This window comes from Hypanus sabinus, chromosome 13, assembly GCF_030144855.1.
Source record: "Hypanus sabinus isolate sHypSab1 chromosome 13, sHypSab1.hap1, whole genome shotgun sequence".
NCBI lineage: Eukaryota > Metazoa > Chordata > Chondrichthyes > Myliobatiformes > Dasyatidae > Hypanus > Hypanus sabinus.
In genome coordinates, this window is record NC_082718.1 from 3064963 (window position 1) to 3081861 (window position 16899).

General features: G+C 40.0%; 1 protein-coding gene across 2 annotated transcripts in view; it reads right to left on the reverse strand.

Moving 5' to 3' along the window:
* Positions 1-68: 68 nt before the first annotated feature.
* calua (calumenin a) overlaps positions 69-16899 on the reverse strand; it is a 28018-nt gene continuing 11187 nt past the window's right edge. Inside the window, exons 3-7 of one of the 2 annotated variants that reach the window (XM_059987003.1) lie at positions 16637-16830; positions 8228-8394; positions 7499-7559; positions 5999-6198; positions 69-3968 (exon numbers count right to left, since the gene is read on the reverse strand). In XM_059987003.1, the coding sequence (XP_059842986.1) occupies positions 3864-3968; positions 5999-6198; positions 7499-7559; positions 8228-8394; positions 16637-16830 (727 nt within the window). In that variant the 3' untranslated portion in view covers positions 69-3863. The remainder of the gene's footprint in view (positions 3969-5998; positions 6199-7498; positions 7560-8227; positions 8395-16636; positions 16831-16899) is intronic. The other variant, XM_059987004.1, reaches the window with a different exon arrangement.

The window sequence follows — 16899 nt, forward strand, 5'->3', positions numbered from 1 at the left end:
TTGACATAACTTCCAAATCTACAAAGTTACCAGCAGCAAAAATTAAAACAAGCTTAAAAGTCAACAAGTCTTATTTTAAAAAATTTATTGAAGATTTGAATTCAACTTGAAGCAAACATCTTACATTGAAATGTACTCATGTTCATATTGTAAATTCAAGAACATTGCAAGTAACAACTCAGGTCAAGGGTCACAGGGCATAAATTTTGTGGACTGGTGAAATGTACTAGCCATGCTGAATATCTGATGTACTGCACCCTTCTCCTACTAGAAGGTTATTCTTGTCACATGATTCTAGTAGTCTAATTTACAAAAACAAACATTAGTTGCTATTAAGAACTGATGGGCAAAGTATGCACTCTGTACACTTAATACATTTCAGACTGTTTAGAACCAAAGCAATTTTCTGGTGATGTGATTCTTCAGGTAACTGCTTATTGCCACACCTTGTCTATGTAATGCTGAGGTATTAGTTTTTGCTTACTTCTCAATAAAATGGCATCAAATCACTTATTTAATAAATGGGCTGTTATTTTTTCCCATGCAGATCTCCTATTCAAAATACAGTGGGTTAATAATAGAATATGGGACAATCAGAATCTTGAGGCAGAACATTTTCCAAGAACTCCCAGCTCACTTTGACATATGACTTATTACATTTTCACAAAAATGTCAGCACCAATCACACATTGTTAGTACATCTTTTGTCTACTGAAACACTGAGTAAGTGAACTCTAATACTAGAAAACAGAAAATTTGGTTTGTCTAAAATTTTGCACAAAATTTTCTTTATAAATGTATGCATCCTGCTTAAAAATAAAGCCAGTATTTAGCAAAACTACCACAAACTGAAATGGTTTCATTCAAGTGCTTTACACTGCAGATGCAAACAGCTGTCCTTTTCTGGGAACAACTCATGCTCCCAGAATGTGATTCACTTTTGTCACTCGTGAGGATATCTACTTTGGGTTGTGACAAGATGAATGGAATGTGCCCAATTCTTAACTGTCAGCTTAATGCCTTACCAAGCCAGTCAGTTCAATCGTTAATTTAGGAATAAAGAAATCTCCACAATCCCCAAAAAGAATAAAATTCAAACACATTGGACAATTCAATATAGCATTAGCTTAAAATTTCTGGCAGTGTTAAGCAAGGAATGATCACATTGGGAAGGAGTGACAACACTGATTAGATCAAGCAGCATTTCCTCTACAAAACCAAGTGTTGATAATGAACCCGAAGTCACAATAAATCTGTTCTTTCCATTTTGCCAACAAGCACAAATCTGAATTTAAACTTAATATTTAAATGGAAATATTATAAATAATCAAATTCACTTCTAACAAGGCTAGGTAAGTGATTGGAATCAGGATTCTGTGGAGGAAGGGCGATAGGGCAAAAGGGGTTAGTAAAAGCGTTCAGTCACAGGCCAACATGGCAGTATCGTTAAGCACAATTCCAAACATTCACATCATAAGCTTGTAACCCTCGTGAAACTATTTTTGAAGAATCCAGTCAACACACAGACAAAATGCTGGAGGAACTCAGCAGGCCAGGCAACATCTATGGAAAAGAGTAAACTGTCAACATTTTGGGATGAAACCCTTCAGCAGGACTGGAGAAAAAAGGCTGAGGATTTAAATCCACTCCTCAGCTCTTTACTTCAGTCTTGCCAAAGGGTTTCAGCCTGAAACGTTGACTGTTCACTCTTTTCCATAGATGCTGCCTGGCCTGCTGAATTCCTCCAGCATTTTGTGTGTGTTGCTCGGATTTCCAACATCTGCAAATTTTCTCGTTTGTGATTTGAAGAATCCAATGTCTGCAAAAACATCAAAACTCTGCAAAGACCATAATCACATTTTCACTGTTTTGAACAGGATGTTTTATTTGAGGGACAGGAATCAAAAGGAAGCCGAAATAGAATGTAGAGCAAAATGCTGCCCAACTGTAATTTTCTATAAGACTCTTTTACGGTTTCTCAACCCACACGACTCAACTGAGATAAATGACCCATATGGTGATATCATCTTGTTTTACTATGAGGCCATCATTATTCTGATTCAAGAATTGAGCAGAGCATGGAAGAAAGGCCAAGCCTTAAGTACTTCATGAAGAAATACTTCTATTAAATGTAACCTGCACAGGCTTTTAAAGCAAAGTGCAAGGAATCAAACAAAATTAAATACAGAAATGTAAACTTACAATTCAATGAGAAAGATGTTAATGTTTAGGCAGGAAAAATATTGATAAAAATGTTAAAGCTTCTTTCAAATACTGGTTGGAGTACAGCTGGTGGCTTAGGGACAAGGAGAGAAAAATCATAATCCTGGATATTGAGTTTGCTTTGGATAAAGGAGTGAGAGTCAGGCTACATTATGCATTTTTAACTGTAATAACACTACTGCACCCGAGAGTAATATTGTACTTGCACTGCATGACTGGTGCAAATTAGACTTCATTCATCACAAAATAAAAGCACACTATTCAACACTGGAGTTATCACATCTCCTTCCCACTTCACTTGTGAACTTTATTACGATGATTCACATCCAAACTATTCATGGCAATAGAGCCCAAATTACTGCACACCAGAATAGTCAAATGCAAAGAATACAAATCATACTGTCACTGAAAAGATAAATATCTAGTCAGTTGTCTTTTGTTTTCCAGTTCCATGAAGATGATCAAGAATTGATTGTTTCACCAAAGCAGATAGTGATGCTGATCCTTGAAATCTATTTTTGATTCAAGTGGACCTGACAAGATGTACAGTCCATTTATAGACTCAATGTAACAATCCCTTAGAAACAACTACATACACTTCATTGTATGTACAAATATAAAGCTGAATTTACTTAGTGAATGACTGCAAGGGTCTTATTGAAGTATATTATTTATATTCTCCAAATACATTTTGGCAGTAAATAAGGAATAATGCAGTTGCACATTACCTGTTTGAACAAATTTAAATTGAGCAATATGCCTTCAAAGCTAGTGATCAGCAGAACAGGGCACCTATTCTTAGAGATAAAACTTTAATTCTAGACTTGTACTACATTGACCATACCAGGCCACTGAAAAGCTCAAGGATAAATAAAGTGATTGCTATTGTGTGATCAGTACTATATAGATTTATATCTACTTTCAGGGATAAAATGTCACATCATTGAAAACAGCCGGTCCTAGAGATTTTAGGACTCACCATAATATCTGGAGGTCCTGGAGAAAACTTTGCCTAAGTACTCCTCCCCTTCCCTTATTCAATCAGCACATTTAGTGAATCAGCTGGTCTTCTTCCCATTAACTTCACATAATGCGATACTTTAGCAGTAAATATTACAAGAACCCACTCTGAAAGGCAACAAAGGTAGCTTACGGAGTATGCATTTTGTTTCCATTGTGTGCATTCCAGCAATATTGTCTTAAGCAACAACAAAATGGCAACTGTACTCTCTTCAGGTAAGAAAAAAACCCATCTGAAAGCACATTGTTTTTGACTGCTGGAAGCCAGGGTGGGTTTCCTGGAACTTGTACAAACTTTGCTTTAGAAGTTCTACAATATTTGATCAAATGAGGGGAAAGTACAATATACAAAGTTTCTTTTTTCAGATACATATCAAGTAAACATCTAATTACATGTTATCCTCTAGGTTCAGGATGGCTGTCTCATTGGAACCACCTCCCTTCCTCCCCATCCCTAACTGTTCTTTCTTCCCACCCCTCCCTTCCCCCAATTTTCTCTGCTTCCAAGTCAAACTCTATGGTAGCTAGAGAATGTAATGAGTGAAAACTGCACATTGTAAAAAATAAATTATCCTTTATGGAATGGAATCTTGTTCTCTTCAAAGTGGTTATCCATGTACTTAGAACTCATCATGCCTTACTAAGGCCTCTCCAAAGTCTGTAGCCTGGCTTCCCACAAATAGATCGTATTTTTTCACAATTTCTTCTTTTGTGAGTTTTCCATCCTGCAGAAGATTTTGGGGTGGGGGCAATGGAAGAAATGGTACAAGGAAATCAAGTAACTCAATAGCACAACAATGTCAGTAAACAAACAATCCTGTCCCTAATAGAAACCCATCCATTATGTCCAAGCTTTCTAACCTTGCAAATCTAATTTTTTTTAACTGAAATTGTCTATTTCATACATTTTATTTCATGACTTTTTTCCACTGAGGAAGACTGAAACTTATCACTCAGGTTTTGTGACTTCACTATGTTTGATTAACCTCTGTTGGTCCTGAACACTTGAACAAAAGGTGGTTAGTGCTTGTTAATCACATTTGGGTGAATGCAAATAGAGGCAGATGACAAAGCCTACTTTTTTTCTCTCTACAACATTCCCAAAACAGCTAGATACACATCACAGTAGTTTTAGGAAATCTGAAATAAAAAAAGAATTTTGGCAATAGCCAACAGATCAAACAGAATCTGTGGAAAGAGAAAAACTGAATTACCATTACTGGTAGATGACTTTGCAATAGAACTGACCTGTTTTGACACCAACAGGAAAGACTGGCAAGCAGAAACTTGGTCATTTTTGTGCAGATTTCAAAAAGTCTACTCGGATTACATTTGGTTTCCCCAACAATGAGACCTCCCCACTGACTAAACCAAATACAATGCAATATTGGAAAAAGTACAAGTGTTGGGTCTTTGGATGGTGAGAAGGAATGGGGTAGGAATGGAATAATATTAGAAAAAGCAAACCTGAATGGGGAAACTGCTTTGAAAAAAATGTCTGTTCTGTCCGCAAGGATGGCCAAATTTCCAACATGTATCACTTCAGTTCACAATCTTGGCCTGCTACCATCAAAACTTAAGTTCAAGGAACAGCACTTCATTTACCACCTCAGCTGCTTTTGATCCACAAATGCTGCCTTATCTACCAAGTACTGCCAACTATCTAATTGATTTCAGATTTCCAACACCGTTGTGTTGACTGTCTCATTTCTCGCATTCTTCTTTACAACACACACAAAATGCTGGAGGAACTCAGCAGGCCAAGCAGCATCTATGGAAAAGAGTACAGTCAATATGTTGGGCCGAGACTTATCATCAAGACCTGAGAAAAGGTTGGGGGAGGGGAGGAAGTAGCACAAGGTAGCAGGTGAAAGGTGAAACTGGGAGTCGGTGGGGGGGGAGTAAAGAGCTGGGAAGTTGACTGGAGAAGGGGGAATCTGATAGGACAGGATAGAAGACCATGGAATAAACGGAAGGGAAAGAAGCACCAGAGGGAAGTGATGGGCAGGTAAGGAGATAAGGTGAGACGAGGAAAGGGAATGGTGAAGGGAGAGGGCAATTACCAGAAATTAACGTTCATGCCATCAGACCTCATTTACTGCCCTATTCATTCCCCCCCCACGCCCCAAATCACACTATTCCCGGCAGTTGAGTTATGGTTAACAAGATTTCACAAACTTCTTAGATACTGCCAAATGCAAGTGTTAGCTAGACGATCTTGGACTCTACCATAAAAATCATGCTCTCCACCTCCCAACTACTCCAACACACATCATTCAACTTTACCAGTTCTGAAAAGGCCCTTGATTTGAAACAGCAACTATTTCTCTTCAAAGATACTGCCTAACTTACTAAGAATCTCCCGCTTTGCTAATTTTTGAAAATTCTTTTCTCAAGACACTTCTTAAAAATACCTCCACAAGGCACACATTTGCTCACTTGTCAGACTACTTGTTTTCAATATCCAATTTTGTCAGAATTTATTACACACCATAATCTTATCTAAATGCTGATACTCTTTTTTTTTAGTAATTATGCCACAAAAGGAGCTCCACAGGATATTTTTCAGATGACAGTATGATCAGCCTGCATATATAAAGCCTTTGGCATGTTAAGGAGTGACTCAACTGGTTATTCCCAATGGTATAGAAAGTACATAGCCCCTGACAACTACAGTCTCCAGAGCTGTGATGATAGTAGTAAGTTAAGAATTATCACTTAGCTGTTGAGTGGATGGACTGCATGCACAGCTCACCTTGTTTTCATCAGATTCATAGACAAGATGGCGAGCTTCAGCCTCAGCATGGTCGTAGTCAGCTGGCAGGATCCAGTCTTTGGTTTCGTCCTTGTCCATTTTGCCATCTTTGTTGCGGTCTCTGAACTCTGTGAACTGCTCACGCTCGGTTTTCACCCAGTCCGGCTCATGGCCGTCACTGTCTGCAGTGTACATATCACCTGAAATCAGCAAAAGAGATCATGATGCAGGCAGGCCAAAGCTGTCATGGTAACAAATACTACAGCAGTAGAAGACAAGAAACCAAAACAGGAAAATATAGCCGACTTGTGGAGAGGAAAATAACCGTTTACCCAAAATAGTTAAATTCAACATTATGCTCTAAGCTTGCAAGGTTAAAGCAGAGAACAAAGGTGAGGAATACAAAAATCAGAGATCAGAACGGGTGTGGGAAGGAGGATTAAAGTGACAGGCAACTGGAAACCCAAGATTATCCTTGCATACCTTATATCAAGTTCAACTTGAACATTCAGCCATACACAGCATTCCTTGGGACCAAGGTACAAAACACATCACAAGGCATAGAGAGCACACACAAGATGGCAGTAAACAATCACACAAAAAAAAATCCAAGTCCCTGAGTCCATGGATGTTGGTGACAAGAACAAGCCTGCAGACGAACATCATCCAATTAGTGGCTGCAACAGGCAGCACCACAGCATGAGACCTGATCCACACAGATCCCTTGCTGACTGTCCCATCAATAAACCAATGAACTGTACTTGCAGTTTTCCACATTACCAATACCCAACAGGGTCTTGCAATCGCAAGAAAAACCAGGACAATCACCGCTGTTGGACCCCACAATGCCTTTGTGCAGAGACTCCAATGACCCTCTGTAGCAGTCAGCAACACGGTCCACACCAAATTCAGCTCCTCCACCAATGAGCAATTTGCTGATGAGGTAGACCTGCAGTACTTGAAGTGCTTTATGTCCAGCAGTGTTTTACAATATGAAAAAGGCAACATCTGTGGTCGGCCCCATATAGGGTGCTGCATCCGAGCGTGCCACCATCTTGTGGAGCTCTGCTATGGAGTGTTGAATACTTGGTGTGAAATTGTGTGAAGCTTCTTGCAAGTTTAATTCAAACCCCGTAGTACTTCTAGCACCAATGCATCATCCCATTTCAACAAGGGATGAATTTCCTCAGATGGCCAATCCTCAGCCAATCTGGCACCACAGCTCAATGATTTTCATTAACATTCTTACATAATTTAGTTTTCAATAATTGTTACTTCATCTGACCTAACAAGTCAAAATCCTTTGCTCAAGCACGATTTCAGCTCCAGGTAAATATTTCAATTTACATCAACTTGCCTTTTTGATAGTTATGTTGTTGAGAAGCCAGGCTTCCCCAAAAAAAAAACACCATACAAGCTGACATTGGTGATTAGGTACAACTTCACCATTAATTTTATTTCTGCAGTGGATCATTCTTCCAATAATTCTGGTCTACTTACCAATATATTCCTCCAAGTCAATAAAGCCATCTCCATTTTTATCAATATCTTCCATGGTTTCCTGTCAGAATAGTAAAGGTTACTTGTAACTCTTGTTGAAAACAGATGGAAATAACTTGATAACTGTTCCCTTTGGGAGTTTTAATCAAGTTAGAGTCTGTGTAGATACAATAAAAAAAGTTGACTGCAATACAGGCCTTCCATAATATACAAAAACATCTATGGCATCACTGTAACTAATGAAGTTTCAGAAAAATAAATAATAATAAAAAATATCCAAGAGAACTCCCTAATACAAGTGTTGAAACAAGGGAAACTTTTAGAAGAAAACCCACTAAGGTTTATAATGCAGATTGATGATTACATTCCGCAGGATGCTTGGGGACAAGATGATAGCAAATATAATTTTAAAGATCATTCAGGAAACAGGATAATATAACCAATCCAAATACCAATACACAAGTTAACCCTGTAAAGTTAATTTTGAAAAACAAAATAGGTCACAGTGGTTTTTCTCTAGCTCAGATTTTAAAGCACCAGTAATTCCCATTTAACATTTTCAAGTTGATTTCATGAAGCAAAAAAATAGTCAAGTGTTACTGTAAAGAAGTTAGCTTCTTCAAAGCTCAAAGCATCAAGATGCAGTGGCATAAACTACAAAGCTCAAAAGGTATTGTGGGGCGGGGGCCACAGGAAATGAAAAATAGGTCAAGACAAGGCAGTACTAACCAACACAACAATGTCCTTCATGTGATCATATTCCTCTGGATGTAGGAAAGCAGTGAATTCCTCCTTTGTGGCAAACAAGTCTCCATTCTGGTCAGCCTTTTTAAACCGACGCTCATCCCTTGCCATCATTTGCTTGTAGTTGTAACCATCATCGGCCTCTCCATCTTCTGTGGAAATCAATCCATTTTTTTTAATTTAGAAGTATGTTGTGTCAGGGTGGTGAAAGAGAGAGGGAAGGAAGAAGTGTTATCAAGCCCAAGGAAACAGATAGTTCAACATTAGGGAATGATCAGATAGGAGACAGGTAACTGGGTGACCTTCACAAGAGGAGGGGAAATGCACAGCCAGTGCAAACTACACCTGAGCTCATTGTTCCCTCAGTAATAAGTATACAGCTTTAGATGCTATTGAGAGGGATGACCTACCGGGGGGGGGGGGGGGCACAGTTACGAGGTCCCTGGCACTGTTGTTGTGGCTCAGAAGAGCAGAGGTGAGAACTGCAGTGTTGACAGACATTAATCAGAAGAACCGAGACAAGCTTCCATGGGCGTGATAGAGACATCCAGATGGTATTTTGCCTCGTGGCAACAGTATCAGGAATGTTGTGGATCGTGTCCACGGCATTCTCAAGGGAAAGGGTGAGCAGCTAGAAGTCTTGGTACATATTGGCACCAATGACATATGGTGGACAAGGTGAGGAGGTCCTGAAGAGTGATTTTAGGGGGCTAGGTAGAAAGCTGAGAAACAGGACCTCCAGAGTAGTAATCTCTGGATTGCTGCCTGTGCCAGTGAGGGTAAGAATACGATGATTTGGCAGGTGAATGCATGGCTGAGGAACTGGTGCAGGAGATAGGAGTTCAAATTTATGGATTATTGAAATCTCTCCTGGGGTAAGTATGACCTGTACAAAAGGGACAGGTTACAACTGAACCCAAGGGCATCCAATATCCTTGTGGGCAGGTTGGCTAGGATTGTTCGAGTGGGTTTAAAATGATTGGTGGGGGGGGGGGGGGGGAGAAATTGGAGTGAGAGTGCTGAAGACTAAGTAGATGGTTCACAAACAGAGGAAATGCGCAGTGAGACTCCTCGCAAGGAGAGGCCGACGATAGGGCAAAATTGCAGTCAACAGGATGAGTTGCAACGGAAAAGGAGGACAAAATTGAAAAGGATGAATATAGGACTGAGGGCGTTATATTTGAATGTGCACAGTATATGGAATAAGGTCAATGAACTTGTAGCACAGTTACAGATTGGTAAGTATGATGTTATAGGCATCACTTAATCATGGCTGAAATAAGATCACAGCTGGGAGCTAATGTCCAAGGATACACAAAAGGACAGGAAGGTACAGGGGCAGTGTTGCTCTGTTAGTACTAAAAAAATAAATCAAATCATCAGAAAGAGGTGACATAGGATCAGAAGGTGTTGAATTATTGTGGATAGAGCTAAGGAACTGCAAGGGTATAAAGACCATGACGTGAGTTATATACAGACCCCCAAACAGTAGTAAGGATGCGGTCTACAAGTTACAACGGGAGTTAGAAAATGCTTGCCAAGAAGACAATGTTAGAATAGTCACAGGAGATTTCAAGATGCAGACAAAATGGGAAAATCAGGTTGGTGCTGGATTCCAAGAATGGGAATTTCTAGAATACCTACAAGATGGCTTTTTAGAGCAGCTCATGGTTGAGTCAACTAGGGGATCAGCTATCCTAGATTGGGTGTTGTGCAATGAACCAGAATGAATTAGAAAGATTAAGGTGAAAGAACCCTTAGTGGTAAGTGATCATAGTATGATCAAATTCACCCTGAAATTTGAGAAGGAGAAGCTAATGTCATATGTATCAGTATTACAGTGGAGTAAAGGGAATTACAGAGGCACAAGAAAGAAGTTGGCCAGATTTGACTGGAAAAGGACATTGGTAGGGATGACGGTAGAGCAGCAATGGCTGGAATTTCTGGAAGTAATTCAGAAGGCACGGGATATATGCATCCCAAAGAGGAAGAAATATTCTAAAGGAAGAATGACACAACCGTGGCAAACAAGAGAAGTCAAAGCCAACATAAAAGCCAAAGAGAAAGTATATAATATTACAAAAGTTTTTGGGAAGTTAGAGGACTGGGAAGCTTTTAAATACCAACAGAAGGCAACTAAAAGGTTATTAATGTAAAGATGGAATACGAAAGTAGCCAGCCAATAATATTAAAGAGGATACTGTACCGGATCTTTTTTTCAAATGCTTAAAGTGTAAAAGAGGTGAGAGTGGATATGGGGGACCACTGGAAAATAATCTGGAGGTAATACTGGGAGTTAAGGAAATGGTGAACAAACCGAATAAGTATTTTGCATCAGTCTTCACTGTGGGAGGCAGTAGCAGTACGGTGGAAGTTCCAGGTGTCGGGGGCATGAAGTGTGTGAAGTTACCATTACTAGAGAGAATGTTTGGGGAAAATGAAAGGTCTAATAGTTAATAAGTCACCTGTACCAGATGGTGTACAACCCAGGATTCTGAAAGAGATGGCTGAAGAGACTGTGGAGGCATCAATAATAATCTTTTAAAAATTACTAGGTTCTGGAATGGTTCCAGAAGATTGGAAAATTGTAAAGGTCACCCCACTCTTCAAGAAGGGAGAGAGACAGAAGAAAGGATATTATAGGCCAGTTAGTCTAACTTCAGTGGTTGAGAAGAGGTTGGGACTTTATAGTTAAGGATGTGGTTCCGAGGTACTTGGAGGCACATGATAAAATAGGTCACAGCATGGTTTCCCAGGGAAAATCTTGCCTGATAAATCTGTTAGAATTCTTTGTAGTAACAAACAGGACAGACAAAGAAGAATTGGTTGATGTTGTGTACAGCCAGCCCTCCTTATCCGTGAATTCCGCATGCGCGAATTCAACCAACCACGAATCGTGAAAACCCAGAAGTGCTCTTCCAGCACTTGTTGATTGAGCATGTGCAGACTTTTTTTTCTTGTCATTATTCCCTAAACAATGCAGTATAACAACCATTTTACATAGCGTTTACATTGTATTAGGTATTATAAGTAATCTAGAGATGATTTAAAGTATACGGGAGGATGTGCGTGGGTTATCGTGGATCGAGATTGAAAAAATCAGAAGTTCTCTTACTAAGTAAGTCGTAACAGGTACATCAGTATTATTTAGCATCAGTTAGTCAAACGTTTGTCTTAGCATATAGTATATATTTTACCTTTCAATGCATATAAAACACTTAAGAACGTATATTTCAGCGCTGGTCTCGGGAACGAAAGTTCTCAGGACTCAGGACAGACCGCTCCCGAGTGCGCTCTCCACCGTGCCGGGTGATGTGTGTGTGGATAATTAAATCACTGTGTTGCTCAGTAATAATTGTAGCTTTCAGCGGGGCAGAGCCTTTCTCACTTTATCCTTTAAAATCGTTCCGATCGTTGACCGACGTAGATTAATGCTTTTCGAATGACTGATGGCGTTTCACCTCTTTCCGATCGTTTTATTATGTCCACTTTATTTTCAATCGTGTTCGCGAACAGAAACACTGCTGATTCAGATCTCTGCCGCCGGGTCCTAATGTCCACTGCACTGAGACAGGTTAAATAAGGTCTGGGTTTCCGCTGGGTCCTAAGGTTGAATAAGGGACTTGAGCATCCGCGAATTTTGGTATCTACGAGGGGTCCTGGAACCAAGCCCCCGCGGATAAGGAGGGCCAACTGTACTATGATTTTCAAAAAGCCTTTGACAAGGTGCCACATGAGGCTGCTTAACAAGCTATGAACCCATGGTTCTGGAGGATAGATTCTAGCATGGGTAAAGCAGTGGCTGATCGGCAGGAGGCAGAGGGTGGGAATAATGGGAGCCTTTTCTGATTGGCAGCCATTGAGTGTTACTCAGAGGTCTGTGTTGTTAGTGATTTGGACGATGGAATTGATGGCTCTGTTGCGAAGTTTGCAAATATTATGAAGATAGGTGGAGGGGCAGGCAGCTTTGAGGAAGTAGAGGGGCTACAGACAGACTTGGATTGGAAGAATGGGCAAAGTGGCAGATGGAATACAGTGTCGGGAAGTGTATGGTCATGCACTTTCATGGAAGAAGTTAGAGTTGACTATTTTCTAAATGTAGAGAATATAGGAAAAAAACTGAGGCACAAAGGGATTGGGAGTCCTTGTGCAGGATTCCCTGAAGGCTAATTTGCAGGTTGAGTCTGTGGTGAGGAAGGCAAATGCAATGTTAGCATTCATTTCAAGAGGACTAGAATATAAAGGCAAGGATGCAGTGTTGAAGCTTTATAAAGCAGTGGCGAGACCTCATTTGGAGTACTGGGAATAGTTTTTGGCCCCTTATCTTAAAAAGGATGTGTTGAACATAAGAAATAGCAGGAGTAGGCCATCTGACCCTTCGAGCCTGCTCTGCCATTCAAGATCATGGCTGATCTGACCATGGACTCACCTCCACCTACCTGCCTTTTCCCCGTAACTCTTAATTCTCCTAGAATGCAAAAATGTATCCAACCTTGTCTTAAATATTTATTTACTGAGGCAGCCTTCAATGCTACATTAGACAGAGATTTCCACAAATTCACCACTGTTTTGGAAAAGCAGTTCCTTCTCGTATCCATCCTAAATTTACTCCCCCGAATCTTGAGGCTATGCCTCCTAGTTCTAGTCCCACCTACCAGTGGAAACAACTTTCCTGCCTGTACCTTATTTATCTTTCCTAATTTTATGAAAAGGTTCAAAGGAGGTTCACAAATGATTCCAGGATGCTTGATGGCTCTGGGCCTTAATTCACTGGAATTCAGAAAAATGAGGGGTGTTCTAATTGAAACCTATTGAGTGGTGAAAGGCCTTGATAGAGTGGATCTGGAGAGCATAAGACCAGAGGACCCAACCTCAATATAGAGGGGCATACTTTTAGAATGAAGATGAGGAGAAATTGCTTTAGCCAGAGAGTGGTGAATCTGTGATATTCATTGCCACTGGCAGCTGTGGAGCCCAAATCCACATTAGGTATATTTGAGGCAGAAGTTGATAGATTCTTGATCAGTTAGGGCATGAAAGGATACAGGGGGAAAGGCAGGAGTTTGAGGCTTAGGGGAAAAATGGATCAGCCCATTGAGAGCAGTCTCAATAAGCCAAATGGTCTTATGGTAACAAAATTTCAGATCAAATGTTGGATACCAGATAAAGTTCCTTAATCTCTGCTGTCTGTCAAAGCAACTTTTAAACTACTTCTTTGCCTTTGGTCCCACCTAATCATTAGATAAGCTTAATTCCTCAGCTATCTTGTACAGAGAACACCAGATCACCCTTAAAAGAGACAATGTAGTGTTTCTTCACCACCTTATTTGTGTCCTACTATGATTCATTCTTTCATTCAAAGGAGTTTTCCCTATTTGTGAAACATATCTTCAAACCCTACTTACAGGAAGGTGCTGGAATCACCTAGGCTAAAAATTGGCCTTGCTTTATCAATATCGGGGAATGGGAAAACAGTGCAATAAACATCCAGATTATCTGATTGCATATGCTAACAATCCTACAACAAATACACATAGTACAGGCTAACATTTTTACTTCAGTGCAGTTAATAATTTAGTTTGTTTCATAAACTAAAGTGTTCAAATATTTTTAATATCTTCAACAAGTGATTAGTAAAGGGAAATGTTTGTCCGAGATCTAATCCTACAAGAGGTATACAGAAAAATGCCGTTTCATCTGCTCCAAAAGGAGCTTGATCCTCGCATTTTGTTTTCTGTTAGATGCGCATTAGGGTTAGGTGAACTGTTTAACACAGCAGTTGGGTAATACAGCACATCAAATTCCACAAACATGAGGCTCTACATCACTTTCAGGAGTGAGTCACTGACAAGTGAATATCAAGTTGGGAAAAGAACACATGAATAAACATTTGCAGCATCTACTCACCACTCTTACATATTGATGTCATACTCAAAGGTGCTTCACAAAACTCCACATCCAAAGATAAGCAAATTCAGAGCAGCATGTTCACAAGCCCTTACTTGCTTCATGTGTTCCCATCTACATGTCCTACATGTCCGTAAACTGGCACATTTTTACAAAAGCAAAACACACTGATCCACTGAGTCAGTCACAGGGCCAGAACTCTCCATTTGTTTAAAGATTTCCCTACCTTTCCTGCACCCCCCCCCCCCAACTGAAACCAGATGTACTAAAAATGATTATTCAAATAACATAACATCCCAACCAAGGGGTTTCAAGTAACTACGATACAAGACAAATGGTTTACAACATCAATTATAATATGCATAATATTAACCAATACTTGTAATTGGATTCAAAACAATGAGATGGGAAAAATTTGTCCCATTACAGCCAAACAGCATCAACATCAAGCACTGACCAAACTGAATACTCCGTCAACTTGATGCAGCCTTAGCAGTATGACAGACACTAGCTCCGCCTTTATCATTTTGTAATTACTGCATGAAGATAGAATTAGTTTAATGTATTAGAAATCCGCTTTTTGCCAGTCGATTAGGGTGGTCATCCGGAAGGACTCTTCAGTAACAAAACAATGTCCTATAATGCATATCCTTACCTGGTGAATGACTGGATAGTACAGTGCCCTGCAGAGATGTGTGAAAATGATGCATGGAACCAACCTGAAAAATTTGCAATGATTGATTGCACCAAGGATGTAATGTTGAGGTTTGGGCCCCTCATCTTAGAAAGGATATGCTGAAATTGGAGAGGGTTCAAAGGAGGCTTATGAAAATGATTCAAGAGCTGAAAGTGTATGTTGGTACTGGGCCTTTACTCACTAGAATTCAGAAGGATGAGAGGGAATCTCAATGAAACCTATCAAATGTTGATGAGCCTTGATGGAGTGGATGTCTCCCATGCTTGGGGAGTCTAAGGACTAAAGGACACAGCCTCAGAATAGAGGGACGTCCATTTAGAAAGGAGATGTGGAGGAGTGTCTTTAGCCAGAGTGTGGTTAATCTGTTGAATTTGATGCCACAGGCAGCTGTGGAGGCGAAGTCATTGGATATATTTAAGATACAAGTTGATAAGACTCTTGACTAATCAAGACATGAAGAGACACAGGGAAAAGGCAAGAGCTTGGGGCTGAGAGGGAAATGGATCAGCCGTGATGAAATGGTGGAGCAGACTCAATGGGTAACATGGCCTGATTCTTGATCCTATATCTTATGAAGCCAAATTCTCTCCATTCAGATTTTTATCCAGCACTTCTGAATTCTGCTTTTGGATCTGTCTTTGCAGCTAATCTTAGTGGTGCAGATGAACCTAACCATTTGCTCCATAAGAATATTTCTCCTCGTCACTTAATTGTTTTGCCAACTAACATCATTCAATGTCCGCTAGCTTCTGACCTCTGACAATATGAATGGGTTATCTGCCACTTTCAACAAACAATGCACACAAACCCTCAAAGTGTTATTCTTCTGTACCCTTTTTAGAATTGTTTCCTAGTTTACAGTCGCTTTTCATTCTTCCTACCACGATATAAAACATTGCATTTCACAGCTTTATATCTTCCACACACTTTATTATACCTTTATGTTGAGTGCCCCATATGCCAACACACTAAAGCTGCTGTAAGGACCGATTCAAAGCAGCATTTGGAAGTGCTGAAAGGAGGGTAATTTCTAATTTGGGGAGAGGGTAACTAATTACTTAAAGTATTGGACTTGACAGGGTGAATGGCTTCTTACCCTGCAATTCTTCCTTCACACCATCTCCTACATACATGTTTTACATACAGTTTTCTAATAGCTACAAAATTTCATCTGTTTATTTGGACATTAGAGAAGAATAACATCAGTCAGCCTAACAAAGGTCAGGAATGAACTGTCTCTCCCTCACTCACTCCCTATATGAAAGCAATCTAAAATTCAATCCTCCCAAAAGTTAATGAATACTGCAGCCTCATATCTGAGGAGGGTGTTCGGCACAAGCTCCAATAGCTAGTGAATGGAAGCAAGGTATGGATCAGCCATAATCTAAATGGATGGTGGAACAGGATCAACAACCTACTTATTCCTATGCCCATAGTCAAGCAGCCAACTAAATCAAAAAACTTGTATACAAGTAAAATAGTCACTTGGTTTAGGTAGAGGAGGGAATAAAGATAAAAGAAACCCAAGGATAAAGCTGTACATTTAAAGAGCAGTACGGGTTCAAATGAGACTATAATTCTGATGGATATTAACTTTTACTGCCAAACTACCCACTTGTCAGAATTAGTGAAGCCGAAGTCTCTAACATGCAAAGAGCAAAGGAATTCTTACTGAATCATTTGCTCAGTATGGTAGGTCAACACCGTAATTCCACCATCCGTTTTAGAGCCATCAATCCTCGTCCCGCAATTTTTGCATGCTGCTCATTGTCCTGCCTGCTGCTCCTTACCCAGGTAGTAGCCGTACGTTACATTTCTGTACTCCTCCCAGGAAACAAGCCCATCCTGGTTAGTGTCGAAATCTGGCCACTGGCGCCCAACATTCTCGAAGATGTACCTCTTCTGAGCCCGCTTTATCCAGGCCTTCAGCTCTGCCTCCGTGACAAATCCATCCTTATCCTCATCTATTTTATCTACTATCATTCTATAAATAGAGAGACAAAAAATGTGTAGATGACAGGGTCAGACTCTGGACCTTGAAGGGTTTTCAAAA